The following is a 26,454-nucleotide window of genomic DNA, read 5'->3' as shown; positions in this document are numbered from 1 at the left end:
TCTTCTCTTGTATTTCAGAAGTGGTTCACCAACAGCCAGACACTAGTGAGTAACTTTCCATATGGATAGCAATTCTTTTGAACTGAGCAGTCAGACGGTCTCTGATGTACCTTAGGCAAAAAAAGCCTGAGGGCTTCGAAAGTGCTTGATCATCTGAAGACTGCAGTTTATAAAGAAAACAAATTTCCTGTGTGCTCTTTCTCTGTAATATTTTGACACCCATTTAGCAAATGAAATTTAAACTATTTTTTGATGTTTCTGAGTGCTATGTTACTTTTTTCTCTTACATCCAGAAGCCTTACCTATCACCCATTAGAGACTACCTATTGATTAGCTTGCAGGGAACACAGTCTGAATATCAACATCAATACCATTCTGTAATACAGAGATGGATGGCATTTCTGAACCACAGCTGTTAACAACCAAGGCAAATTTCTCTGAACATCAGTGCTGAATCTAAGCACCACAAGCAGATGTCTAGAGACTGTAGCAGAAAATCATGGAGTAAATCACACTTGAATTGTTCCTGCAGTATTTACAATATAGTCCAATGAAGAAAACTTGAAATGTTTAGTTCTTTGCTCCCAAAATGGAACGTAACCATCTCACATCTTCTGGAGAGATTTCAAGGCATACATTTTCTATGTGTACATTTCTATTTTTAGTAAAAGGCCCAGAGCGTTAAGGTTTGGCAAAGACAGTAGTCCATGGGAGGCAAGGCTGCTGCAGCTCCATGTCCCCAGGTCCAGAGAGTAGAGAGGCTGGGCTGCATTCCCAACAGACACAGACACAAACACGCATATGCAGGACGTATATACAATGGTGGTCCACACACACGTATGTGGACAGAAACTCCCAGCACTCACATGACCACAAACAACACTGGTGGCTCATTCTGTTCTCCTCTCTAGGCAAGCAGGATGACGGTCCGCAAGTGGGAAAAGTATGCATATGAACAATGTTGATCCTGTCAGTAACCAGCCTTGGATGCTGTTTATCCCATAACTGGCACTGGATGACCTGGAGCTTCCAGTTACCTCACATACACAGGAGCAGTGGATGGGAAGTGAGGGTTGTGGCCTGTTCACCAATGCGTCATCTCTGCTGCTCCTGCTGCTGTTCCCCTGCTCCAGCATGGGGTCCCACCCACAGGATACAGTCCTTCCAGAAATGCTCTGATGTGGGTCTTTCCATGGGCTGCAGTTCTTCAAGAACTGCTCCAGCATGGGTCCTTACCACAGGGTCACAAGACCTGCCAGAAATCCTGCTCCTGTGTGGGCTCCTCTCCACAGGCCACAGCTCCTGCTCCAGTGTGAGCTATCCCTGGGTTGTAGTTGCCTTCAGGGCACATCTGCCTGCCCCAACGTGGAGTCCTCCACGGGCTGCAGGTGGATCTCTGCTCCTCTGTGGGCCTCCATGGGCTGCAAGGGGCACAGCCAGCCTCACCATGGGTTGCACCACAGGCTGCAGGGGAATCTCTGCTCCGGTGCCTGGAGCACCTTCTCTCCCCTCCTTCTTCACTGACTTTGGTGTCTGCAGAATTGTTCCTCTCATTTTTTTTTCACTCCTCTCTCACAGCTGCTGTGCAGCATTTTTTTACCCTTTCTTAAATACGTTATTTACAGAGGTGTCACCAACATCACTGGTTGGCTCAGCGCTGGCTGTATTTTGGAGCTGGCTGGAGCCAGCTGTGTCTGGCATGAGACAGCTCCTGATCCCTTCTCACAGCAGCCACCTCTGGAGCTCCCTGCTACCAAAACCTTGCCACAGAAACCCAGTACAATCCCGTTCTGTAGACCCCTCCTGACCTGTGTCAAAGATGGGACATGAGGTGGATGGCTCTTCTGTGACAGCCCCAGGGCAGGGGCTTACTAGGATCCTCCTCTGCAGTCTCCTGTGCTCCTGACGACGAACCCTCCATCACACAACCTCACCCAAACTCTAACTATACAACATTACTAGCCAGACAGAGAAAATGAGACAGCTGTCAGTTACGGGGATCTGCTGAGCGCTATGTAATAACTTCTGGTACCTTCAAGCAGTGATTCAAAAACAGTTCATGCTAATTAGCTGTGATCAGCAATTTTTTGTTTTTTAAACATTAAATGCTCTGTTAAAACAAACTGATCTGTCAGGTAAACATTATTTAGGGCTGCATACCAAACAAAAGTTATATATTAACATAATATCTAACTATTTTCCATTTTTTTTATTTCAACATTTCTAATATACCAAAGCTTTCTATGGCACTCATGAAAAATTATCATAGAAACAATCCCACTATTTTAACTCACACATGCTGAATCTTGTGAAAAGAAAAGAAATTAACAGCAAATTTTCATATTTTTACAGCTCGATTATATACTAAAATCCAGTTTCTGGACTGTAAATGCTGGTTGAAATGTGCAGCAGCCGGATGACTCAGACACCTGCTGTAAAACAACTGTGCAGTTCAAAATTGTTCAGGAAGTTTTGTTGGCTTAAGTTTCTGCCAGTAGACTTCATGCTGGATTATACAAAGTTTGTCCAGGCTTTGCTTTACAACCCTTTCACCTCTTCTCCAATTTCTTGTTTTTTCACTTCTGAGATTGCTATACCAGGATGCCCTCAAGCCCCTTTCATTGTAAACTCGGTGCCTGCGCTCTCACCGTGCCTAGGGACAGTCACCTCCAGCCATACATCTGGTATCAGGGATTTGTCCCGTTGCCTCAGTATTTGGTAATAGCACTGACTGATAGGTTATTTCTAAATACCCCAGAATACCTCTTTCAATGTATTCTGTTAAGCAAAAGGTACTGACAACTGCATTGCACGACTATTTTGAGAAAATTTCACACAATGAATCGTGAAACACATCTGTTCATATCCACCTACAATAATACAAATATCAGCCTGTAACGAAAAATTGAATTATATGGTATACATATAAGTAACATCTAGAGTTTGAACTACAAGTTAATGTAGCTACAGATTGCCAGATATTTAAAATGTTTAATGAAGAGATAAATATAAAATATTATAGTATTATGGACAGTTCATAATTGTAAATCTCTCAAAATACAAATGGATTAAAATTCATTTATTTTTAGCCACACCATTTCCCCAGTAAATCAAAGCATTCATTTTAATATTCAATTTATTTAATCTCTGCCATATCCAGGACTTTCTGTATCAAAAGAAAGAGGCTTAAGTGGAAACCACTTGTGCCTTTTCTACTATCAACTTTGCAAACAGGCACACTGGAAGTCTGACATTTATTCACTCTTACTACTTTGTTTAGATAAAAACACTACATTTTTGTGCAGCATGTCTTAAAGAGGAGTTCTGAACAAAGCCCTTAGAAGGACAGAAGAAAAGTAAATAGGGAAAAAACCGTGGCAAATTACTCCTAGCAACGGTGACAATTCTAACAGTCTAGGTTTTCAGAAGCAGACTCTAGTAAATAATAGCACCTTCACTATGTTTACTGGCAAAAAATTACTGCAAACCTTGGACTCAAACTAGATTCTTGTGATCATTTGTTTGCAATGTGTGCCAAATAAAACTGAGCTGTCTTGGGAGACTTAGATGCTAAAGGTCTTGTGCAGCTAGTAGTAAAATATCATTTATAAACTACTTTTTTTTTTTTTAAACACAAAGCAATTATTCAAGATCTCATCAAATTGTGCAATATGAATTAACTAATGGACTGCTCAGCAGTCAGTAATTATGACTCCATTTCTTTCCATGTGTGCAAACGATTTCCTGTGTCCTTGTTTCAATGAAGTTATATTTTTTTAAGAGATATTTTCTTGAGAGAAGTAACTTGAAAATCTCAGAGAAGAAAAAATAACACAGAAGATGTAAATAAAAACTGGATGTTATTTGAAAGTAAGTTTAGTTTTTTTCTTTCTATAATTTAAAATTCAGGAATGGGGGAAAGTTTGAGGAAACAAACAAAGAGATTCAGTGACGAAGAGAAAACATCAATTAAAAATAGAAAAACAGAATAGACGGAGGAGAAGACAAAAATATCTAGCAAAAATCAAGATAAATGATAAGTTATAAAGTAAAAAAGAATGTTAGATGAATCTAAAATACTGACCAGAAATTTATGGGAGGCCAGACAGCTAGTGAAGTTACAGCATATGAGGGACAAAACAAACCTTATGAATAGCACAGATCCATCAGCAGATACAAACACAAAGATGAAAAGAATATTAATAATACAGTTCAGTATACATTTCTGTTCTGTTTCCTAACACAAGGAAGAGGATATTTATTAAATTCTCTCTAACTTACTACCTACTGAAGAAGAGGTTTAGCAACGTCTACTCAGTGTTAGCTTCATGAAATACTACACCAGAACAGCTTGTACCAGCAATAGCTGGACATGGATAAGGTGTTAATCTTTAATTGATCTTAGAGCACTGACAAAAATACAGAAGAATGGAAGCAGCTAACATTAGGGATTGCTGTATATGTTGATTGCCACAATAATAAGCTTACTTATTATCAAGATATTAATGTTCACTATTATCATCCAAAATGAAAAATAAAAGCTGCCTGAATAACACAATAATACATCGTACCCTCTAGAAGTAGATAATATCAGTATGATGTCCATTAGGTATGGCTTTACAAACAGATTATTTTAAGACAGGAAAACGCATCAAGAATGATGAAACAGTCACAATTTTCAAAGAACCATGGTATAGGAGCCTTCAGGAAGCACGCTAAAGCTGTCCAAGACTAATGGAGAAACAAGGAAGGAACACAGATAGTAAAAATAAAATTAAAAACTGTTATACCAGTCTGTGATTATAAAATAATTTTTTCTATTACTATTGACCATGTTACAAATTCTGTGTCTGTAACACACACATATATATGCACATATATGTGTACATGTATGTGCACACACATAATTATTTATAACCTAGCTGACACCCTTGCATTTCTTAGGTCAGTTAGTCACACCCAAGCAAAACTTCAAATCATACTTACCCCAGTATACGGTTCATTCCATGCCTAGCAGCATAATGGAGCGGAGTATTGTGCTGGTATGTTTCTCCATAAGAAGTATTTGGGTCAAGAGTTTCTTTCAGTTGAGGGTTGCTCTCATAGATTTGGCAGGCCAAGTTTTCATCTCCATTTATAAGAGCTTTGCGGAATTTGGTGGTTGTATTTCCCATGTTGCTATCCTAGCTATCAATGGCACTTTTTCCTTTCCTCTTCATCCACTTGTTGTACGGTTCTGTAACATGCTTCACAGCCTAAAAAGACAAACAATATTTCAGTTATTCTGTAAAACACTGCTTCCTAGACAAACTCACCCAGAGCTACAGCACTGTAAGCAGGCACGTGAAGAAGTACGTAGGGCCTGTAAACCCTGCTCATGAATTGCTGAAGTCCTTCTGGGATAAATACACACAAATTCCCAACTCTTCACAGGTTATTTCTCTGATAAATTGTGCCATCTCCCTGTGCAAATATCTTCACTACGTAACCTCTTTGAACATATGGAAAAGAAAAAAAAACGGCCAATATCCACTGTTACTAGAAAACAGGGATGAACGCTGAATTTCCATGAATGAGAAGTGAATTAGAAGTGTTTTCAAAACACAGTAGAACCAAAGTAAAATACTTAAACAAGGAGGTAAAACTCTTCTAAAGCATGCAAGAAAGCAGACATCAGTTACTTAGAGCATGTAAAAATGTGCCTGAAGCACCTGTGCTTGTGTAGGTGGGTGTAAACCGTAGCTTTCTGTGCCAGCAAGGCGGATGCACATGAACACAGGAATTACCATGGCCCCATCTTAACAGTTCTGCTAAGCAGACTCTTTTAAACCTCTAACCCCATTTTTAAAATGACACTCAGAGATCAATAACGAGTGGGTCCATACAGTGCCAGGCATTATACTGGCACCAATCAACCGCACCTTACAAGTACTTCAAAGCACTTTCCAGCTGCTATGCTCCCCAGCCTCTCACCTTTCTCTGATGGAGGGGAGCAGCATACTGAGCTGGATAAAGACACGGCAGACAGAGCATCACCGCTCATGAGATGGGACAAGAGAAAGCTTATCAGGTCACGCAGTTGGCTTATGTCAGAGGGACAGACAGAGGACTCAGCACCAGGCTGCAGCTGGTAGCACAGCGAACCTTCTAGAGGGTCTCTTTTGTGCAGGAGTCATCCCATCCAGACTGCTCCATGCCAGACCTTTCACCCCACAAAGCACACACTGGGATCCAAATATGCCAGGCACAGCAGGTTTGGAAATTGAGATTTATTATGTTTGACACACATAATCAGGCATGCCAGGTGCTGGTTTGTGCCAGTACCTTATATTCAACTTGTTGGGCCTATCTCAAAACTTCTCTCTCTACACTGGCTTTCCAGCACAAATACTGTGCCCAGATTGCCTTATAGTCAGAAGAAATAGAGGAATCCAAGGGGTCTAAAGCTGCAGAAAATCCAAGGGAATCAGGATGTGGATGCAATTCATGTGAAAAGGATTTGAGGAAACCTGGGCAAGAGCCGCAATGACATACTTTTGTTTCCCCAGAGTAGTCCTCTCACAAGCCGCTTTCAGCTACTGTTGTGAACTTGTGTCACATTGCATCCCAGTCTTACTATAGCTTTGCTCTGATCCCACTCTGCATGAGGTCCTACCAGTGGGAGCCTTGCACTGTCTCCTCTCTGCAGTTCCTCTGAGAGGTCATTTCATGCAGGGGAAGGAAGAGACCACTTTCATCTTAATCTCACCAGTGCTGACAGGGCTGTTCAAGAAAGACAGTCATGGCATTGGGGGTCTCCATTTTCATCCTCTTTTCCTACAAAAGCTTGGTGAGGCAACCCTTACTTTGGAGTTGTTGTGTCCTACTGTTTGATGTCATTGTGTGGAATAACAATGACACTGCGGAATCAGCATCATGCTAAACATGATGCCCACCTTCTCCTCTATGACCAGAGTGTTGTAGTTCAGCCCCGATTGGACCAGACTACGCAGTCTCTCTCTCACTCCCCCCACCTTCCGAGAGAACAGGGAGAGAAAATATAAGGAAAAACGGCTCGAGGTTTGAGATAAAGACAGGGAGAAATCCTTAAAGTTACTGTTATGGGCAAAACAGACTCGACTTGGGGAAAACTATTCATTTATTACTAAAACTAACAGGATAATGAGACAGAGAACAAGATAACCTCCCTCCACCCCTCCCTCTTCCCGAGCTTAACATTATCTCTACTACCTTCCCCTCCCTGAGCGGCACAGGGGGGAAGAGGGAATGGGGGTTGCGGTCAGTTCATCACATGTTGTTTCACGCCGCTGCTTCATGGTCGGGGGAAGAACTCCTCGCATTCCTCCCCTGCTCCTTCATGGGGTCCCTCCCATACACCACAGTCCTTCGTGGAACTGCTCCGGCGTAGGTCCTCTCTTCCACGGGTGCAGTCCCTCTAGAACAGCTGTCCCAGCAGGCCCTCCACGGGCCACAGCTGCCTTCAGGCATCCACCTCCCCCGGTACGGGGTCCTTCATGGGCTCCAAGTGGATTTCTGCTCCTCCGTGGACCTCCATGGGCTGCAGGGGGACAACCTGCTCCACCATGGTCGTCACCACAGGCTGCAGGGGAATCTTGGCCAGGAGCCGCATTACTCCTCCCCCTCCTTCTCCACTGACCTTGGCGTCTGCAGTCGTTCCTCACAACAGGCTGGTAGATGTCTCTCAGGATCTTTTTTTTTACATCTTATTCACTTCTCATCTCCTTTCCACTTCTTGCAGCCGGGCTGGACCGATTCAGGCCCAGTCGGCTGCCTGGCAAGAGGCCAGAGGGTGAGGCCTGCAAGGCCCATGAGGCCTGCGCCTCCCCCTCTGCGCCTCTGCCCCTGCTCAGCTTCTTCACATCTTCTCTCCTCTCTTTTTTTTTTTTCTGTTTTCCCCTTCTTAAATACGTTATCGCAGAGGCATTATCACGGGACATTCTGCTACCAATCGGCTCAGCCTTGGCCAGCAGTGGGTCCGCCCTAGGCCTGGCCAAGTCCCCTGAACAAAGGGGAGCGACTTCTAGCAGTTTTCTACAGAAGCTACCACCTTAGGCCCCCCCTCACTAAACAAAACCACGACACCAGAGTTACCTAACAAGTAACCGTGTTAAATAGCCAAAAGTTTCTTAAAATAATAATAAAATTAGCACTCATCTAAAAGCAAATGCACACCCTTCATATGTTTAGTTAAATACACAAGCCAAAACCCAGATTCTTCAGTCACATGAAGGATTCCACAGCATTTTGTATCTTTCTGTCATCTCCAGATTTTAAAATACAAACATGCAGATACTATGCAGATAGAATATTTATATTCTTCAAGAAAGCCATTGCATGTTCACATTACCATGTCACAGCTCTCAGTGCCATAGGTTAATGTGTTTTCAGATGCAGAAACAGCTGCATTACTCTAAATATTGGAGTTTCAGGCTTTAATGAAAGACTGTACAAAACCGAAAAACACTCTACGCTCCTTCCAAACAACCAGCATTTCGATTTAGCTTCAACAGCTAGGATCTCAAAAATAACTTGAAAGAACTATTTTCAGTGAAGTTTGTTAACAAGATCAGTTTATGGTATCACATTATCTGTCAATCCCTATCCACCACCAATAGCTCTCAAGACTATAAACTAAATTAGACAAAAACAAGTGCCTGAAGGATATAATGTTTCTAGAATCTTCATGAAAATCAATAATGAAGATCCCACTAGTGCCTGTAACAAGAATAAAAGCAAAAAACCTTCTTCCATTGTTTGACATTAGAAGGTGACAGCACAAATTGCCATGCACTTACTTCTGGAAATTAGCACATGGATAACTTGTGTCAGCTGCAGAACATGCTGCCTCTTGCCCCAAACTGGAATATTAAACAGAGAGAAGGTGTTGAGGGTATAAGGAGGTAAGATGGTGCCCTCAGGCAATCTGAGAAGAATCTGGTGCAGAGTGGTACTCCTAAGATGTTGAAAAGGATTTAGGCAGGGGTCTGGAAATGCATGGGAGAACTGATGGTCTGTGTAGGGTGGCTCTCAAAACTAAAAAGCCCAAGTTATTGCAGTACAGGCAAAAAATGTAAATGTCATTAATTCTATTGCACACCAAACAAGCATTACTTATTTTTGATAGAGTATGGATAGATTAAATGGTAGCACACTCTTCAACAACTAATAATATAAAAGATGTAGACACAGTGCTTGACTTATTATGTACATTATAATAAAATATAGAAATTTCAGGAATATGCAGCAGGCACCGCATAAGTCACTGAACAAAACAGTGACATCTGCTTCCACTGAAAAAGTTTATGGCCTCTGTGCACAATAAAGTGTTCTATATGATACAGACATGCTATAGAAAGGTGAATGAAATACGGAGTAAAATACTGGTCTGCATAACAGGACCACTCTCCAAATGAAAAGATTTTCCATCAAAGGAAAGGGAGAATTTTAAGAAGAATTATGAAACAGAGTAATGATGTGGCTTTGAACAGACACAAGTGAAACTCCCCACAAAACCAAGAATCAGCACAGAGGTGTCGAAAATTTAGCAAATGGCTAATGTAACTACAATCATCACGTTATCAACACAAAATGAAAGATGACAGAATGGGGATAGTCCATGAAAGCCCTTCAGGTGAAGGCAAACAGCTTACATTTGATGTGATAGCAAGAAACCAACCTCTGGAAGAATACAAGGAGAGAAGTGACAGGGTCAAAACAAAGCCAGAAGACAGTTCCCTACATAAAATACACGATACAATAAACTTTACTGACGCCTTTCACCTTCATACAATATCTACAAGGTCTTTCATCTTCAACACTATGACTGGCATTACCCTTGTATGCTTTGGAAATTTGGTGGGCCATGCTGTAGGTTTTTTTTTCTGAATTAGCCATTAAACATGCCAGCAGGAATACAGAAAGACAAGGGAGAAGCTACCTCTGTACCCTGGCTGTAACAGTTGGCTCCCAGCAAGTCTGGAAGTCGAGAAGAAACCAAGTTGTGACAGTTGCTGCCTCTCTCAAGCTGCCGTAGTTCACGAGTGCCCTGCTGTAAAATATTCAAGATCTGCCCATTTGCAGTCTTCAGTTCACATTTCAGCTAACAGACCAACTATATCTGCCGCCAAAGAAGCCTCTACTTAACTGAAGGAGAAAAAGGACAAAATATGAGCTGATGCAACACACTTCTGGATCTGAAAACAGCTGAAAGCTGAAACAGCCTTCTTTTTGTGTTGTTTTTTTCCATTAAGAGCTTCTAACCTGTTACGTGTTCTCAGACGACAGCAAGCTAACAAGTCCAATTCAGAGAAAGGAAACTTGGTTTGCTCTTTCAACCTCTCTTTTCATGCTTTTGAAGGTGAAGGGCATGCAATACATATATTTCCTCCTGAAAGGAGGGAAACAGGTGGCAGGGAAGGGGCCTGGAAGGTCCATCCAGTCCACAACCTCAGGGACCCGGAGAGCTCCTCTGGGCCAGAAACAGGGGTTGCTGAAGCAGCTTCAGCGTTGGTGGTGTGTAGTGTCAACATCACTGGCCTTGCTTTGCTCTTTGTATAAATCCAGCATTTAAAATCCTCAGGCTATTTTTTAATGTGCCCTATTACAAAAACATCACAGTGGGACAAAAATTACAACAAGTATTTTATCTGAATAAAAATTAGACTTGAATACAGGACAAAGGCAAGATATTTGTTTGGTAGGCAGACTTATTCACTAAATTTTTAAGTTCTGTGGTAACAGAAGGGCTGTATCGTAGCCTTTACCATAACTTCATAACATTTATCATAACCACAAATATAACCTTTTAATATATATACACACACATAAATATAAAAACATAAGAAATCGTAACACAAATATGAAAGTTCCAGCTTGAAAAAAAAACCAAAATCCTGGTGACACAACCCACCTTAAAGCCTAAGGAAAGATTCTTATAAACGCATCATACTTCTCTACTTTGGCAATGAACAGTAAAACTTCTATGGGCCTATTAGCAACACTGCTAAAAGCAACACTTTGATATCATAGCTCTATAAATATTTAACAGAGAGACAGCCACTCTAACAGGAGCTTGAAGACTGAGTACAAGATGAAAAAAGGGCAGATACAGAAAGACATGGGTAGAGTAAGGTAACAATGAGATTTTGTGAGTAGTTGCATCAGCTGCCCAATTACTATTGATTTTTCCGTGGGCATCATCACAGAAGTGAGTTTGAACAAGGACAATCGTAATGGCTTACGATTTTAGATTTAGGATTTTAGAAGGAGCTCCTCCTTTGAAATACTGCTGTGGTGGTTGCTAGAAATATATAATGAATGATAAGATACTGTACAAATGGGATCAGCTAAGTATTTTTGAAACATCCTACTTCTAACACTCACTTAGGAACCACATATTGAACACAGAAGTCTTTCATGAGATGACGTACCTCTCTCAATTTACATTTAAATTGCTTTAATACTGCAGCAGAATCTCTCACTGAATGCAGCACTAGGATGTGATCATACAGCAGTGGATGAAGAAATGGAACAGAGACATACTGTACTACACCGTACTGCTTAGGAAACCTATCAGTAAAAAAATACTCAGGTTTAACTTTGAGAAGAAAATACTATATATTTCTTGCACAAAAAAAATCTATTATCTATATAATGAGTAAAGATCAGCAATGGAGCTAATAATCATTTGCAACCATTATTTTACAATGTATCTCTGTGTAATTGCACAGTTTAACCCTTAAAGGTTAGAATATAATTTGCAGCTTAAAAAAAGTGTACTTCTTATTTGACAAGATTAGTTTTTAATGTAAACTATAAGAACATTACTGTGGAATAGCTAAGAAAGCCTAGAAACCTGGTATACTGAAGAAGGAGTGTCACATTGTGATGCTGTCAATTTTAATCCTTACTAGTGGGACAGATTAACACAAACGAAGCAAGTCAAAAGTTATGTTCAGGAGCTCTCAGGATACCAAGCCCTCTCCCAAGCACAGCAGAAAAAGCCCTGGTTAGTGCTCCTCTTCCCCCCTTGCCCCCTCCCCTCTCTGTAAAGAGCACCACAGTACCAAAAATCACTTATTTTACCAAGCGGATAAAATTAAAAATGAAACATTAAAATGTGCATACCTACTTTATGTATGGCTGGCAGAGATGTCTATAATTAAGACACAGCAGAAAAAGTTCGGCTAAAGCTAATTTTTACATATTTACAGTAAAGATTTAAGATTTGCCAAAGTTTAATTAAGGGTAAAAAATTGCTCTTGCGGGATACCTGCATCTAGAGGAATATTTCTACAAAGTTTTAAGTAACAAATGCACTAGCAAAGCTTTAGAATTGAGTTATGGAAAAGTGGCGATGGAGGGGCTTGTTTGGTTTTGATTGTTTAGTTTCGACATTCATTTGTTGTTTTATTTTTACACACTGGAATATTCTAAGGTTTGTGCCAAAAGTTCTGAAGTCATCAACAGGAAATGATGAAAGCATCTCTGCCACTTTAAACCTCTGTGAATGGAGCCTGACATTATCAAATTCAGTGTTACATTTTACACATCAAAGTACAGACCAAAAAAAAAAAAACACCTGATGTGCCAACATCTCACCCTTTGTAGAATGATCACCCATATAACGTTCTCTGTGTTTTAAATACCAAGGTTGCAAAGTGGCAATAATGTTGAGAGTTTACTTGAATAAAACATTGTGTAGGGTAGTGAGAGAATTAATTATTTCCTCATGTATAAGTTTGTGGGATAGAGATTCTAGCAACTTATGTTACAATCTTTTTATGCTGGCATATGTACCTACAAGTAGAAGGGCTTTAAGTTATTGCTCAACTCAGTAACTTGAGACTTTGGATTACTGACTCAGGCACAAAGTCTTTCATCCAGATGGAGTATTTTGTTCCAGACACACTTTTTTTCACTCCAGTGGAACTCCAGTTTGTGGAGAAAAAAGGATTGCAAGCATAGCTTTGGTTTTCTTTGCATGGATACGCTTACAGGGATACAAGAGGGGCAAGCTGCAGCAGACACCAGAAGCAGTTATAACTTTTAAGGAAAAAAATTCTCCATAGACGTAGCTAAAGTAACTGCTACATTAATTCTCATGGTGTTGTCTACAGTACTTGCATATTCTTCATCTAAATGAAACGTGGTAAATCCACTGTGGGAGAAATACATACACACATATCAGGAGAGACAAGATACTGTGCAGCCACATCAAAGGTATACTGCGATAGGAGATAGCATCCCTGCAGATAGTTGGGGGAGGAAAAAAAAAAAGTGACACAAGTTGAAAGGAGTATCTGTTTCGATGTATTTTTTTTTAAACTTAGGGAGTAGCAATTCAGTAAAATGGAACAAAAGAGTTATCATTCTATAATTATGCACTGGAATATCCAGTAGTCTCACCTGCAACTGCAGATCATTTCATATTCATTCCAGGGCACCATGTCTTTAGAAATTATTTTTAAAATAACAACAAAAACCTAAAAGTTCTCTGAAGTCCAGATAACACTTTGGAGATGTTCCCAATGCAATCATCTGTCAAGGCCTTAATAATCTGATTTAATTTGTTGTAGCTTAGTTACTGATACAAGACAGATACGCCTCTTAATGATCTTTTCAGGCTCCAGTAGAACTCTTTTAGGGCTAGCTCTTCACTCCTCAAGTTAAGTAAACTAACCAAATCTAAACAACATAAAATATCTGTACCTAGTGTAACACGGACACTACCACCCTAAGACCTCCTCTCTCTAGATTAGAAGGCGAAGCAGCACAAAATGAATCATTTGACATTTTATTAGATTAAGTCAAGCTAAAGATAGACATACTTAGTAGTTCTGGCATTTTAATCTCAAGCACACTGTTTTAGTACAAAAAGCTCACTATAGACTGTTGCACTGACTGAAGTGACTCAATACACTTTTGATACAGTGCAAAAAACAGTTAGTTCAACGAATATCTATAAAAGTGACTTCTCTACCACATGCCAATGCTGATGGCACCACTTTTTCATCAAGCAAAAGTGAACAAATATCACCCAGCCTCTATACAAAGGAGTATCAGCAGCTGACGACTCACAGCACAGTTAGCATCACCAATAAGACAAAGAATATGAACCGGAGACCGGTAATGTTTTTAACCAGTGCAATGTCTCTCATGCTGGCAGCACGAGAACCCCATTGAGGTAGTGTAATGCTGTTCTGATTGGTTTCTCCTTACCCTCTTGCACACATTATGACCAAGGTGTTGGCTGCGGTGGGAGCCTCTTTGCAAAAAAGGCTCAAACACACTTTGTTTAACTGTAAGGTAAGCAACAACCCAGCCCAGATCAGTTAAAGACAAATGTGTGCCCCCTCCAAAATCAGTGTCAATAAACAAAAAGAATACAGTGAAACCACCACCAAGAATTCCAAGGCAATGGTTTACAGAGTAACGGACAGATGGGATAAACAGACAGACACCATACGGAGCAAAAAGTCTGAAGAAATTTGTGTGTTCCTGTCAGACTGATCTGCTTAGAAAAACTGGGGGTAAAGACCACCATTCCTGGAGAGCCCTGCTAGGACACGAGGCAGGAACGAAGACAGCAACACAAACAAAACCCTTCGGGAAGCTTGACTGACCAATCTAAATGGGGTGCAATGCACCCTGACCCTGGCCTTGACTGAGTCCATGACGTATTTTTCAAGTATTTTTGCTCAGCTAATCACAATTCAAAAGCCATGTTAAGATTCAGGTAAACAAGTTTGAAAACTGCGCTGCAGCCTAAAGCCAACCCTCTGGAGAGCCTCTGGTAGAATCTGGGCAGCCAAAAGCTTTACTGTTAACCTCATTTTCAGTGGCGTTAAACTGATACAAGTGAAAACAAAACTTTTTGCCTGTCAAGGTATATCCAGAGAAAGCAAAACCAAAGAGGATGGCAACACAGGGCTGCTCACGAGCACACTCCTCTGCAGTAAAATCTGAAAATCCCCTACACATTTAGAAACCTCAGCATGTTCCTGAAGCAGAAGTCTCTTAGTTTGAGGAAGCTTTTTCATATGAAAGCATATCAGCTGGTAGGCTCACGCTGCCACTGGATCTTGTAAATACGAGAGAGGCCTACACGGTGGATCTTAAAAAGTGAGCGTAAGGAGTACACAAGGTCAGCCAAGTGCAATCAGTCTCTACATAGTAAGAATGCTTTCACCACTTTCTAAAAACATTCAATTGCATTTAGAAAGAATTAATATCTGAAGTCAGTGCATTTCAACACAAAAACTACCAGGTTTATAAACAGCAATGCATTTTTAATAAAGTAAAAATTAAAAGATGAGCAAACAAATAAATCTAGATTTTTTTCAATGCAGAATCTCCCAAAATATCATGCTGTATTTCAAATCATGGGAGGAAAGCAACAATCAGCCTCCTGCGGTTGACTCCTGACTCATAACTACGCTATTGAGAGGACCAGTGCTCTACCTGTAGACTGCTGATAGTCCGCAGGTTGCATGTTCTGAATAAACTAAGCAACACTTACTGTAGTTTCTCTATTATTACCCAAATAACTGAAAGCACTGAAAAGAACATTACACACCATTTCAAGGAATATGCAATCTATGCAGAGTTCCCTATTTTTACTTAAGCAAGTTATGCTTTGAAGAGGGACAGAGTATATCTCTACTTGGTGCATTATAATGATTTCATAAATATCTACAGGATGAAACTTTGTAAAATATACTCTCCTCACATCAAAGAAGTACCCGTTTCTATGCTATTCAAGTGGGAGGTGAGGAAATCACATCCAACTGTTGGAGAAAGATGACTAACAATGTTCACAAACGTACCGGACCAGAAACAAACACGCACATACTTTTATTGTTTCCTGGAAGCATTCTTACATGCTGGCTTTGTTCTCCATCAAGCTAAAAGACAACGTGACCTCACTGATCTTTCAAAAAGATCTTGATTTTTTTCAGATGAATGAACAAATAAATTTCCTTTTAACAAAGAGGTAATTTAACTGGTCAGCACTCCTTCAAAGCAACATACTCATTTATGGTCTAAACACAGAATCCAGGAGATCACTGCATGTCTAAAATGAGATGAATTCCCACAGCAAAATATTTTCCACGGAGTATTTCACAAGCCTTTTACAACATTTCTGAGAGACAACTTTAGGAACTATTTAACTCTTTCTAGTTCAAGTGGCACGCATCCTGCTTGTCATAGTGCTAAGTTCCCAGAATCTCAAGAGTCATCATAGCTTAGAACGAGCCGTTCAGGTAACTGCAGTGATAAGGACCATCACTTGCACCTTACACACGCCAGAAAATTAGCAGAACTGCAACTGTTGCACTTCTGATAAAATATTTAATATGCCTACTGGCAAAATTCTGACTCTGGCAGGGAAATAGCAAAAGATATATTGGATCTAATCGAATATTAATTTACACAAACACATAACCTGAAGAAATATTTTTAACTTTTGCCAGAACATCTCTACTGAAATATTGGGCTGTTTTTCCCACTGCGTACAAACTGTTTAATCATTTACATAAAGGCTGTGGAGAACAAAATTTAATTATAGTATGTCACTAATAGTTTGTATTTATGAAGATTATTCTTTACTCTAGTGTAATTACAATGAAACACAACCTTGTTGCATGATAATGATTTTTAGCTTCAAGATAAATAGAAAACAGAGAAAGAGAGAATAAAGCTCACTGAAAAAATCTAAAACAACCTGACCTTGAATCACAGAATGGTTTGGGACCTTTAAAGATCATCATGTCCAACCCCCTATCTTTTAGTAGATCGGGTTGCTCAAAGCCCTGTCCAACCTGACCTTGAACAGTTCCAATGGCGGAGCATCCACAACTTGTTCCATTGTCTCACCACCCTCATAACAACAAATTTCTTTATGTCCAATCCAAATCTACTCTCTTTCAGTTTAAAACCATTGCCCATTGTCTTGTCACTACAGGCTTTGGTAAAAAGTCTATCTCTGTCTTTCTTATAAAGCCCCCTTTAAATACTGAGACATCACAACCAAGTCTCCCTGAAGCCCCCTCTTCTCCAGGCTGAACAATCCCAACTCTCTGGTCTTTTTTCATGGGCAAGCTGTTCCAGCTCTCTGATCATTTTTGTAGCCTCCCCTGGACCTGCTCTAAAAAGGTTCATGTCTTTCTTGAACCCAAGACCCAAAGCTGGACACAATGATCCAGGGGAGGTCTCATGAGAGGAGAGCAGAGCAGAAGGGGAAAATCACCTCCCTCAACCTGGGGGCCATGCAGTTCTCCTATTAGTTCTTCTATCAGTTCTCCTATTAACATAATCAACATATCTAGTGACTGATGTAGACACTAATACAATAAAAATGACTGCCATTCTGTGTAGAATACTATTGCTGACCTTTCCTATGTAAGGGAAGGAATGGAGTAAAGAGAAATAAAAGTTACCAGAGTCCCTTATTTTGCAAAATCTGACCCATTTGGCATCGAAATTGCGTGAAACGGAACAGACTATAAAGGCTTAATTTTACACAGATTTTCAAAAAGCACTCTAACAAAAGTATTTTGTTTTACCCAAGCAATAAAATATTTATGACTTTAATGGAGAAGATCTTCAGCTATTTACTTGAAGCTTCCACCAGAAGTAACTGTACAGACACTGGGATCACAAAATAGCTAACAGGGCTTGATGGTTAGTGGAACTTTCCCTATCATCACATCCAAGGCTCATGCTGAAGCTAGACAGAGAAGACAGTAACAGCAGTTTCACCATTTCTCCTGTGCTCTCACTATTCCGGCTGGCAACCAGATAAGGTAGTGGAAAAAGAGCAGCAGGAGTAACAAGCCTGGCTGGATTGACAGGAGCAAGAAAAATGCAGGAAACAAGGGAAAACAGTTTGTAGTAGTCAGTGGGTGGAAAGTGGAAAATGAGAGGAGAAAAAACACTACAAAACCTTCATCCATGGGCCACTGTCATACAAGCTAAATAAGGCAAAACTAGTAGGTGTTCATTTAAACTGAAGGACGTGTTTATAAAGGGCCTACACAAGTAGGTGAATTGTAGTTGTCCTGAACAAACATTCCTTATTCTGGCATTTTTTATTTCTAGGAAATGACTGACACTGTATAAGTATCTTACAATGAAGCGGTATGTACCTATGCTACTCGTCAATACAATTCTCCAGTCAGGATAACGAAGCTTCCTTCAGAAATAAAGAGAAGCATAAACAAACTATTAGCATTACCACCCTTCCTGACATCTAGGCTTAAAAAAATATAGATGTTAAAATATATAACATAAAATTAGTATTAATAATAATTACAAAATAACAGAAATGACAGAATTACCAAAATTACCAAATTACAAAAAATTAGACAAGTCTTTACAAAATATAAAAGCAAAACCCATAGGGTGTTTTTCAGCTCTGCATTATTAGTTTAAAATTAGTATTTATGTTAAAAATCTGAGCCGTAAGTAAAGAAAGCAGATGCTCTACAATAGAAATAAAATAGATTTTAATCTCACTTTTTCTACATTCATTTCGCAGCTAATGTTGCTGAGAAGTTTGGGTGTTATCAACCAGGGAGTTTTCTGCTCACTCCTGCCTGGCATACACTTCAGCTCACATGCCCAAATAATATTAGTGAACACAGATCTACTTTTTTTTTTTTAAATCGTTCTTTTAAAAGTCCTCCTTTCTTAAACAGCAAAACTTTGATATAAATATTTTCTTTATATTCTAAACCACAACATTCAAGTCACCAGATTCTTACATCCTGTGTCTGCTGGAACATTTCACTATTGCATCCACTGTTTCAGTTTCTTATTACGTCTGAAAACAACTCTCTGTTCATGCAGAAATGTGTCATAATCAAAGAGTATCTGTACTCCAACAAATCCAAAGGCATTTCTACTGATTAAGGCTAACCAGTTTGCAGTAGGTTTTCATTTTAAATTATTGCAATACTGTTGTAGAAAGCCAGGAATGGTTTTGTCTTATTGGTTTAGCACACAGGTACATCATAGCACGCTTCACTAAGCAGTCTATATAACAAAATTACTCTTCCTTCAGCCAAAGTCTTTTAAAAATTTTCTTTGTCCCCAATGCAGTAATTTAACAGCACCTTACATGTGTTTGGATTAAACGACATCAAGACATCTGTTTGGACATCATCCTGCAGTTGTGCTAAAAGCTAAGAGAAGGCAGGCAAGAAGGCTGTTCAAAGGTATCTGGGGCAAGATACAATCTCAGCCAAATTTAATGATCTGAAACTATTATATCAAAGAAATGTTTGACCTGGGTAAATGGCTACCTGATACAGCAAAAGATAAAGAGGTAGAGCAACAGTTTCTGTACGAAAACTAGTGCCCCAAGAATCCATGACTTTTAACAGAAGAAAGAGAACAAGGTTTGGGTACTAAGAAATTAAGAATCCTTGATGACAGGAAGGGCTCCTATCCCTATGCTTGTAAAGATGAAGATTTGAGTAATCAGAAGGATCAGGATGGTGCTGAACTTCCATCAGAATCTTGGATATCTCCTCCAGGGGAATTCTGTGGATGTAACACCAGAACAAGCTAAAAAGATGTTGAAGACCTGCAGCAGTTTAATTCCTCTGTTTTATTTACCCTCTTCTGCATGCTACAGAGAAACTGTTTTCCTGGATCGCAACTTCAGAAATTGATATAATCCATTATCTTTCCTGTTAGCAGTCAGTTCTATATATTACAGAAACAGCTGTAAAAAGCTTAATTACACAATGAACAATCTGCTAAGGGAAGAAATTTCTTTAGTCCAGCAACTAAGTTATCGACCTTGTCCTGAAATCAGAATTCTTCATCAATCATATTTACTCATGAGCATTCTCATTGCTTGCATCCACAGTGTCCAATAGACCAAAAACTGTAATAGATTCTTGGAGTTAATAGTTCCTGAGATAATGGGTTCAATTGATATTCATTTTGGAAATCTGAAAAATTATCTGGTTTCTACAGCAGACTAAAAAAAATAAAAACTTTAATCAGCTTTTTGTAGCTTCATTACTAAGCTAAAAAAAAAGAGGAATTACAAAAAATTAGACAAGTTTTTACAAAATGTAAAAGCAAAACCCATAGGGTGTTTTTCAGCTCTGCAGATTTGGAAAGGTTATAGTATAAATTAAAAGTGACTATAGGTCTGACAAAGACTCGTAAGAGTCCTTTGCTGTTACAATGATGACTGTACTGGATGAGACACTTCTCAACTAATACCTTTGTCCAGAGAGTTGCCAGCAGAGTATACCAATTAAAAGTACAAAAACTGGGCAAGTGAGAACTGATACTTTCCACAATACTCCTCCAGTCTTTGGCAATTAACCACTTGATGAATCCTTGAGCCAGATGTGCTGTTTTATACTAATAACCTGTAATGCATTTTTCTTCCATTAATTTGTTCAAAAACTCCCTGAATCTATGGAAAATGTTAACAGCCAAAGCATCCTGAAATTTCGCAGCTTAACTATTCATTTTGAGGAAACATCTGTTTTTAACCTGCCACTTGTTAAATCTCATTTTCACCGTCTCCAAGAACTGACAGGTAGACAGCAAAAAACTACTCCTATTTACTCTCTCCAGTCCGCTTGCGATTTTAGACATTTCTATCATATCACCTTTTACAGGTGATCACCCTTCTGTCACACCAATCTTTTGTTCTTTTAGAGAATTATTAACCCCAATTCTTAAGGAATGGATTCTGTGCAACTTTTAGGATACTTTTTGCTTTTTCTGATCTATTTCCAATACTACTAACACCTTTCTAAGTTAGAAGACGAGGAGCTGTGTACAACATGCAAAATGCTTGGATTTACCTGCTGGTAAAGACCTGGCATGGTCTCTACTCTTTCAACATTTGATTTACTTTTTGGACTGGTACTAAGGACTAAGCAGATTTTCTTCAGAGTTCTTATTATAACCTCAAGATCTTGCTCCTGAGTGGTAATAATTAAGAGTAAAATATTCCATATAAATTTAGGTGCTGTTTTTTCCCCCCAACCATGTGAATCTTTCACCTCTAGCTATATTGATTTTCATACGCTATTTACCATTGTGTCTCATAAAATTCTTTTGCAGTTGACACCGTGTTTGTAGTATTATCTGGAGACTATAATCTCACTACTTACTACCTTTTCCGGATAATTTGTCCTCACATTAAACAGCAGAGGTGCTAGCACTGATCCATCTGAGACTCCATCAGTAACCTTCAACCACCGCGAAAACTGTTTCTTTATTCCTACCCGTTTCCTATCTTTTAACCAGTGACTTCTGCGTGCAATGGACTCTCCTCCTTTCCCAAAGCTGTTTGGACTCTATAAGACTTCTAAGCAATGGATTGTGTGAAATGCCCCTTGAAAACCCAAGCAGATTATATCAAATGCATTTTCCCTGCTAACTTCTTCAAAGAATTTCAGTATGTTTCTGCGACCAGACTTCCCTTACGATGCTATGCTGACTGTTCCTTGGGACATCACATTTATCCACGTGCCTGCTAATTTGGTCAGTTATTACATCATTTCTACTGATATTGCAGAAACATGTATCAGGCTTACGCATATGCTGTTCCACAAGCCTCTCATGGAATCTTTTAAAAATTGCACCATGTTAACTCACCTCCAGTAATCTGGCACCAGGTTAGTTCTTAAGAGAGATGTTAAACATCACAAAATGCAGGGGTTTTGCACAGTTTTAATTATCAAAAAGTCTACTAAAGAAAACCACATTTGCACTGAGAAAAATAACCTGAAACAGAGTCTCCACAGCTTTTCCACAAGATTCAACAGACTGACAGTTCTGAGATCAGACCTACAAAATTAGATCCTGGCTTTCATCACCAAGTAAGTATATCTCACTTTGGCAAACGATACTTGACAAAGGGATGGTGTCTATGCTAATCTTCTTTTACCTTGCTTCAGTCAGAACGAGGGAAACCCGTAAAGCACATCCAGAATTTTTTTTTTTTTTTTTTTACAATAAGATGGAGGAGTCATATTCTGTGTTTCAAGAGCATAGAACTATTTTAGACTTCCCTCCCCATCTTCTCATGAAAGATCTCTCTCACAGAGAGATAATGAATTATCAAAGAAATATTGTAGCCAGATGCTACAAAAGAGAAACGAAAGCATAAAAAGTCTTGTGTGTTTTTTCCCCTACTCTGATATGTTTGTGGTATCATATACACACACCTTGCTTTTCCTTACTCCTCTCTACTTCATAGCAACAATAAATAAAAGGAAACTTGCCAAAAAAATCACCCCTCTTCCCCACAATTCTGCTGTTCTCATGCTCTCCTGTAGTCTGTAAACCTTTCTTAATACTGCTCTTTTCCACTTCATGTTTGTTGGGGAAGAATATGGAGACACTTCTCACAGAAAATACTTGAAAGGCATACCTGAAAAATTTTACTGGACTTCCCAACATGAAGGAGAAAATTCCTCCATCCAGAAACAGCTTTAAGCATTCAATGCTAATTATACAGTTTAACATACCAGTTAGGAAATACTTTACTTTTTACGCTTCAAATCAGAACACTGTAGTCTAAAAAAAAGGAATAATTATAAAAAGCTTTAGATTGTAATTTTACAGTATGTTGAATTGCCATAGAATTGGATCATTTGAGGTACCAGATTTAAGCCTGTTCCATATCAGATTGCTAATGGTCATACAGTAATGTTCCTCACCCACAGCAAAAGCCTTAGGCTTGCTATCCAGTAGCCAAGATAATCTCATGCCTTGTCCACTAATTCACCTTTGTATACTGCCCAAGTTTTTGCAGGATTTTTTTTTTTTTTTTGGCTGTGAAGATTCTGCCTCACCTCGTTTTACAGCCAGTTACTGTGCCAGCAAGTATGTGTTCTGAAAAGCAGCATTTACTAGACTTACATACTCTTTGTTTCTTATACTGCTTGCCCATGAGCCCATCTAGTATCAAAATATATAATGTGGAGTTAACACAGCCCAGGCTGTGTCCATCACTGACTCTGTTCCTTCCACGTCCACTCCATACGGTTCCCAGAGTCATAAGAAAAGAACGACTGACCGTGCTGCAAACACAGAATGCTCACCGGTGGATCCAGTACTTCTGGTTGGGCAAGGTGATTATTAGGATCTCTGTGTCCCTTATTTGCTGCTACATTAGACAGAGAAGTCCTGCAGCACAGAAAGATCCAGGTCATCCTCCTGACTTGGGAGGTGTCAGTGACACCACACAGGAGGTTCTTAGCCAGTGCTATTTCTGAACGCTGCTCACAAAGTCACAGAGGACATCTGCACATGGGCTTTCCCCGTCATGGTGGTGCTGCTGTGACTACGACATGCGGTCCCTTCCTGCTGCCTCCATATCTAGGCATGCCTCCTCACATAAGGCAAGACTTTTACTTTGATGTCTACCAAACCTGGCTGCAAAGCAGTGACAGCAGACATCCAGCTGAAGACAGCGCATGGCCACCTGAGGGTACGCAATCCAGTCTGCTTACATAAAACAGCACGCTTACGGCTGTCGGTCAAGTCACCGCATCTCTCTCTCAACTTGACAAGCCCATTGACCTTCCTCTACCATGACTGGTAAAGCTGTTCTTAAGTAGCCTGACCTATCACTAGGAGAAGTTCAATTATCAATCCAGCATTCGCTAGGTACTGGTACAACTTGTATTTGGCTGCCTGAAAGTGAGACAGAAATCCACTGGGGTAAGGTCCAAGAATACAGAGTTTGTCAGAAGAAGAATCCCACTGCCAGTTTCCTTACACACATCTGCAGGAGCAAAAGCAAGCAGTGGTAGATGAGACATAAGCTGGGAGAACCGGCTGTATTGGTTTCGGTGGCTCAGAGAGTTGTGATGCTCAGGAATCACTTGGTGAACATTTTATGAAAAACCTGCTCCAGTGCCAACGTAACACACAGACACTTATTTAAGAATAGTTCCTCCTGCTTGTAAAGTAAAAGGCACCACAAGAGAACCACCACCACCATCCGCCGCTCTCTCCCCTCCCAAAAGACAGGGCATTTATTTTTTCCCTACACTTCTTCATGTCTTGGCTTGCTCTACTTCTCCAGGTCCAGTTCCCTAGTATCGCTGCTCAGATCAGTGTGTGATGGGACTTCCCTGAAAGCTTCAGAAATTGTAGTCATTTTTATAGTTATTATGAAGGATGCACTCAGGAAGCTGGAAATCTGCCTCCATTATTTTTTTATGATGCTAATGTTGTTTGAGAAACTTAGACTGTAGTTCCTAAAGTGGTTTTAATCGACACCAGAGCTGATCCTGCCCTTTCTGTTTCTGATCCACCTCTTCTGTTAGTCCATATTCCCGCAATTTCCCCTCTTTTGTACTGGCATGTGCCTTTGTGACTGCACAGAGAAGCAGAACAGCTGTAACTCAGATCAGTTCCCTCTTGGGTTTTCTTCCTGGATGCTGATGGTCCAAAAGGCCAGAGCACGGCAGCAGTGATAGGGAGGCAGGATTATTTGTACCACTGCATACTGTAAAGAGTTGAAACACTTTCAAAACAGTGTTTGTTCAAACTGAAGTGCACACAGAAACAGAAACACCAGCAATGTGAAAACTCTGCAAAGCCCAGTTGTTTGGCTGCTGGAGGCAAGGCAGGAATACACCAGCACCACTGCATTAGTTAAAGTCAAAACAGTTTTCAGGAAATTTCTCCTGTTGCCCAACATTATTTTATCAGCTAGAACTCTGACAGTGGCAGGGCATTCAGAGGGGGTGGTGGACGGAGCACGGACTGGAGGACATAGCTGGGTGGAGCACGAGACTGCAGATACAGAGCAGGCATCAGCTGCTGCAAACTGCACCCAAGCTTGCAAGTCCCCATGCTGAGCTGTGTACAAAGGAGTACCAAACTGTATCAGGATGCAAATTCCCAATGGATAACTGATACAGCAACTTCACCCTAGCCCTTTCCAAAAATGTCAGCGGAACTGGTACCTGCATCTGAGTGCAGTTTTAATCTCACACAAAAAAAACCCCGATGATCGTTAATAGCAGCAGCAGATGCTGTTCCAGTGCCTCATGCCAGGCAAGCAAGACCTAGGTGGAAAGACAACTGGAATTACTGTCCAACAGGCAGTGAAAGCACACGGGTGAGCTTGCATTTACCAGAGGGCACAGACATCCAAGCTCTGCTATCCTGGCAGGCAAAAAGCAGGAGTGGGGCAAGAAGGTACTGGTGAAAGGTGTTTGTTTTAGCTGCAGGAGGCCCAGCAGGACTCTGGTGAGAACAAACTCTACTAAACTGGCCCAAAGCTTTTGGAAGAAACATTCTTGAAGGTCAGGGGGCAGTGAGAAATATGTCTAATGCAGTCCCTATCCGTTTACACTTTGGGAAACAGTGAAGTTTAACAACGGACAGTCATCTCTTCTTTCCATCCTATATGGTATATCCTGTTGCATCATTATTTTGTAACAGAGTTAAAACTTGGTAGGAAACAATCCATGGACCAGATTTTCAATTGTTGGTGGATATGTAGAAACAACAATATTTTATCAATAGGGTTGAGGTATTCATCAGAGGATTTAAGTCTTATGGTCTCCTAAAAATTTAAACAGGCACAAACACCTTTAAAAATCTACGCTGGTGTCACCCTATGTACTCATATAACATCCTGCATAGCAAGAAGTGTGTTCTAATTGCATTAAACTGCTCTCTAGAAGATTCAGAACGGGGAAAAGAGCAACAGACAAGATGTGAGAGAAGTGGAACAGTATTTGTATTACAATAGAAGTAAGAAGCATCTCTGAAACAAGCACCCTCTGAAGCACTCTGAAGAACAGCCATGACTAACAACATACAATAACAAGAAATATGCCTCTAGAAAGAGATGAAATAACTATAAAAGGCTCCCTTTTCAAATGGAGGTTTGTATGAAAACATATCATATTGCAGCAGAAGGGCATAAGGCTGGAAAGCTCCAGGAATCAGGGATGCTGGAACCATCTATTCCAAAAGACCCATAATCCACCTATGCAATAGTTTGCTCATTTTCAGGATGTAATCAACTGTCTGCATAACATGGTAATTTTATTTGCTTAATCAATTAGAATGGTAAACTATTTTTAAAAAGCCAAAACTTTACATCTTACAGTCTCATGTCCCATTGAATCCTTTTTAAAAACAGAGTACTGCTTTCAGGTCTTCAATTCTGTGTGGACAAACTTTCAAATCATTTCCATTTTTAAGAACGCAACACATTTAAAATAGAAAGAGAAACAATTCTTTATCAGAAGCATCCTCAATTGTAGGAAACTGCAGAACATTTCTTGGGTGCCCTTGGTTACAGCTGTTTGGATAGAGCAGCTGGGTGGGCAGATTGGAAAGGAACAATGGGAATCATCCAAGTTAGAGTAAGCAGGTCAGGGAAAACAAAGCATACAATAGCTAAAGCAAGGTGTG

The 26,454-nt window shown here is 40.0% G+C and overlaps 1 protein-coding gene across 6 annotated transcripts in view; it reads right to left on the bottom strand.

Annotated features, from left to right (window-relative positions):
• Positions 1–26,454, bottom strand: part of ANKIB1 (ankyrin repeat and IBR domain containing 1) — a 102,971-nt gene that overhangs the window by 60,869 nt on the left and 15,648 nt on the right. For all 6 annotated transcript variants that reach the window (XM_086742300.1, XM_086742299.1, XM_086742301.1 and 3 more), the window contains exon 2: positions 4,987–5,255. In XM_086742300.1, coding sequence (XP_086598426.1) covers positions 4,987–5,174 — 188 coding nt within the window. In that variant the 5' untranslated portion in view covers positions 5,175–5,255. The remainder of the gene's footprint in view (positions 1–4,986; positions 5,256–26,454) is intronic.

Source organism: Chlamydotis macqueenii, chromosome 2 (assembly GCF_036417535.1).
Source record: "Chlamydotis macqueenii isolate bChlMac1 chromosome 2, bChlMac1.mat, whole genome shotgun sequence".
NCBI classification, from domain to species: Eukaryota; Metazoa; Chordata; class Aves; order Otidiformes; family Otididae; genus Chlamydotis; species Chlamydotis macqueenii.
Note: the sequence above shows the minus strand (reverse complement) of the source record. Positions and strands in the feature narration are given on the sequence as shown.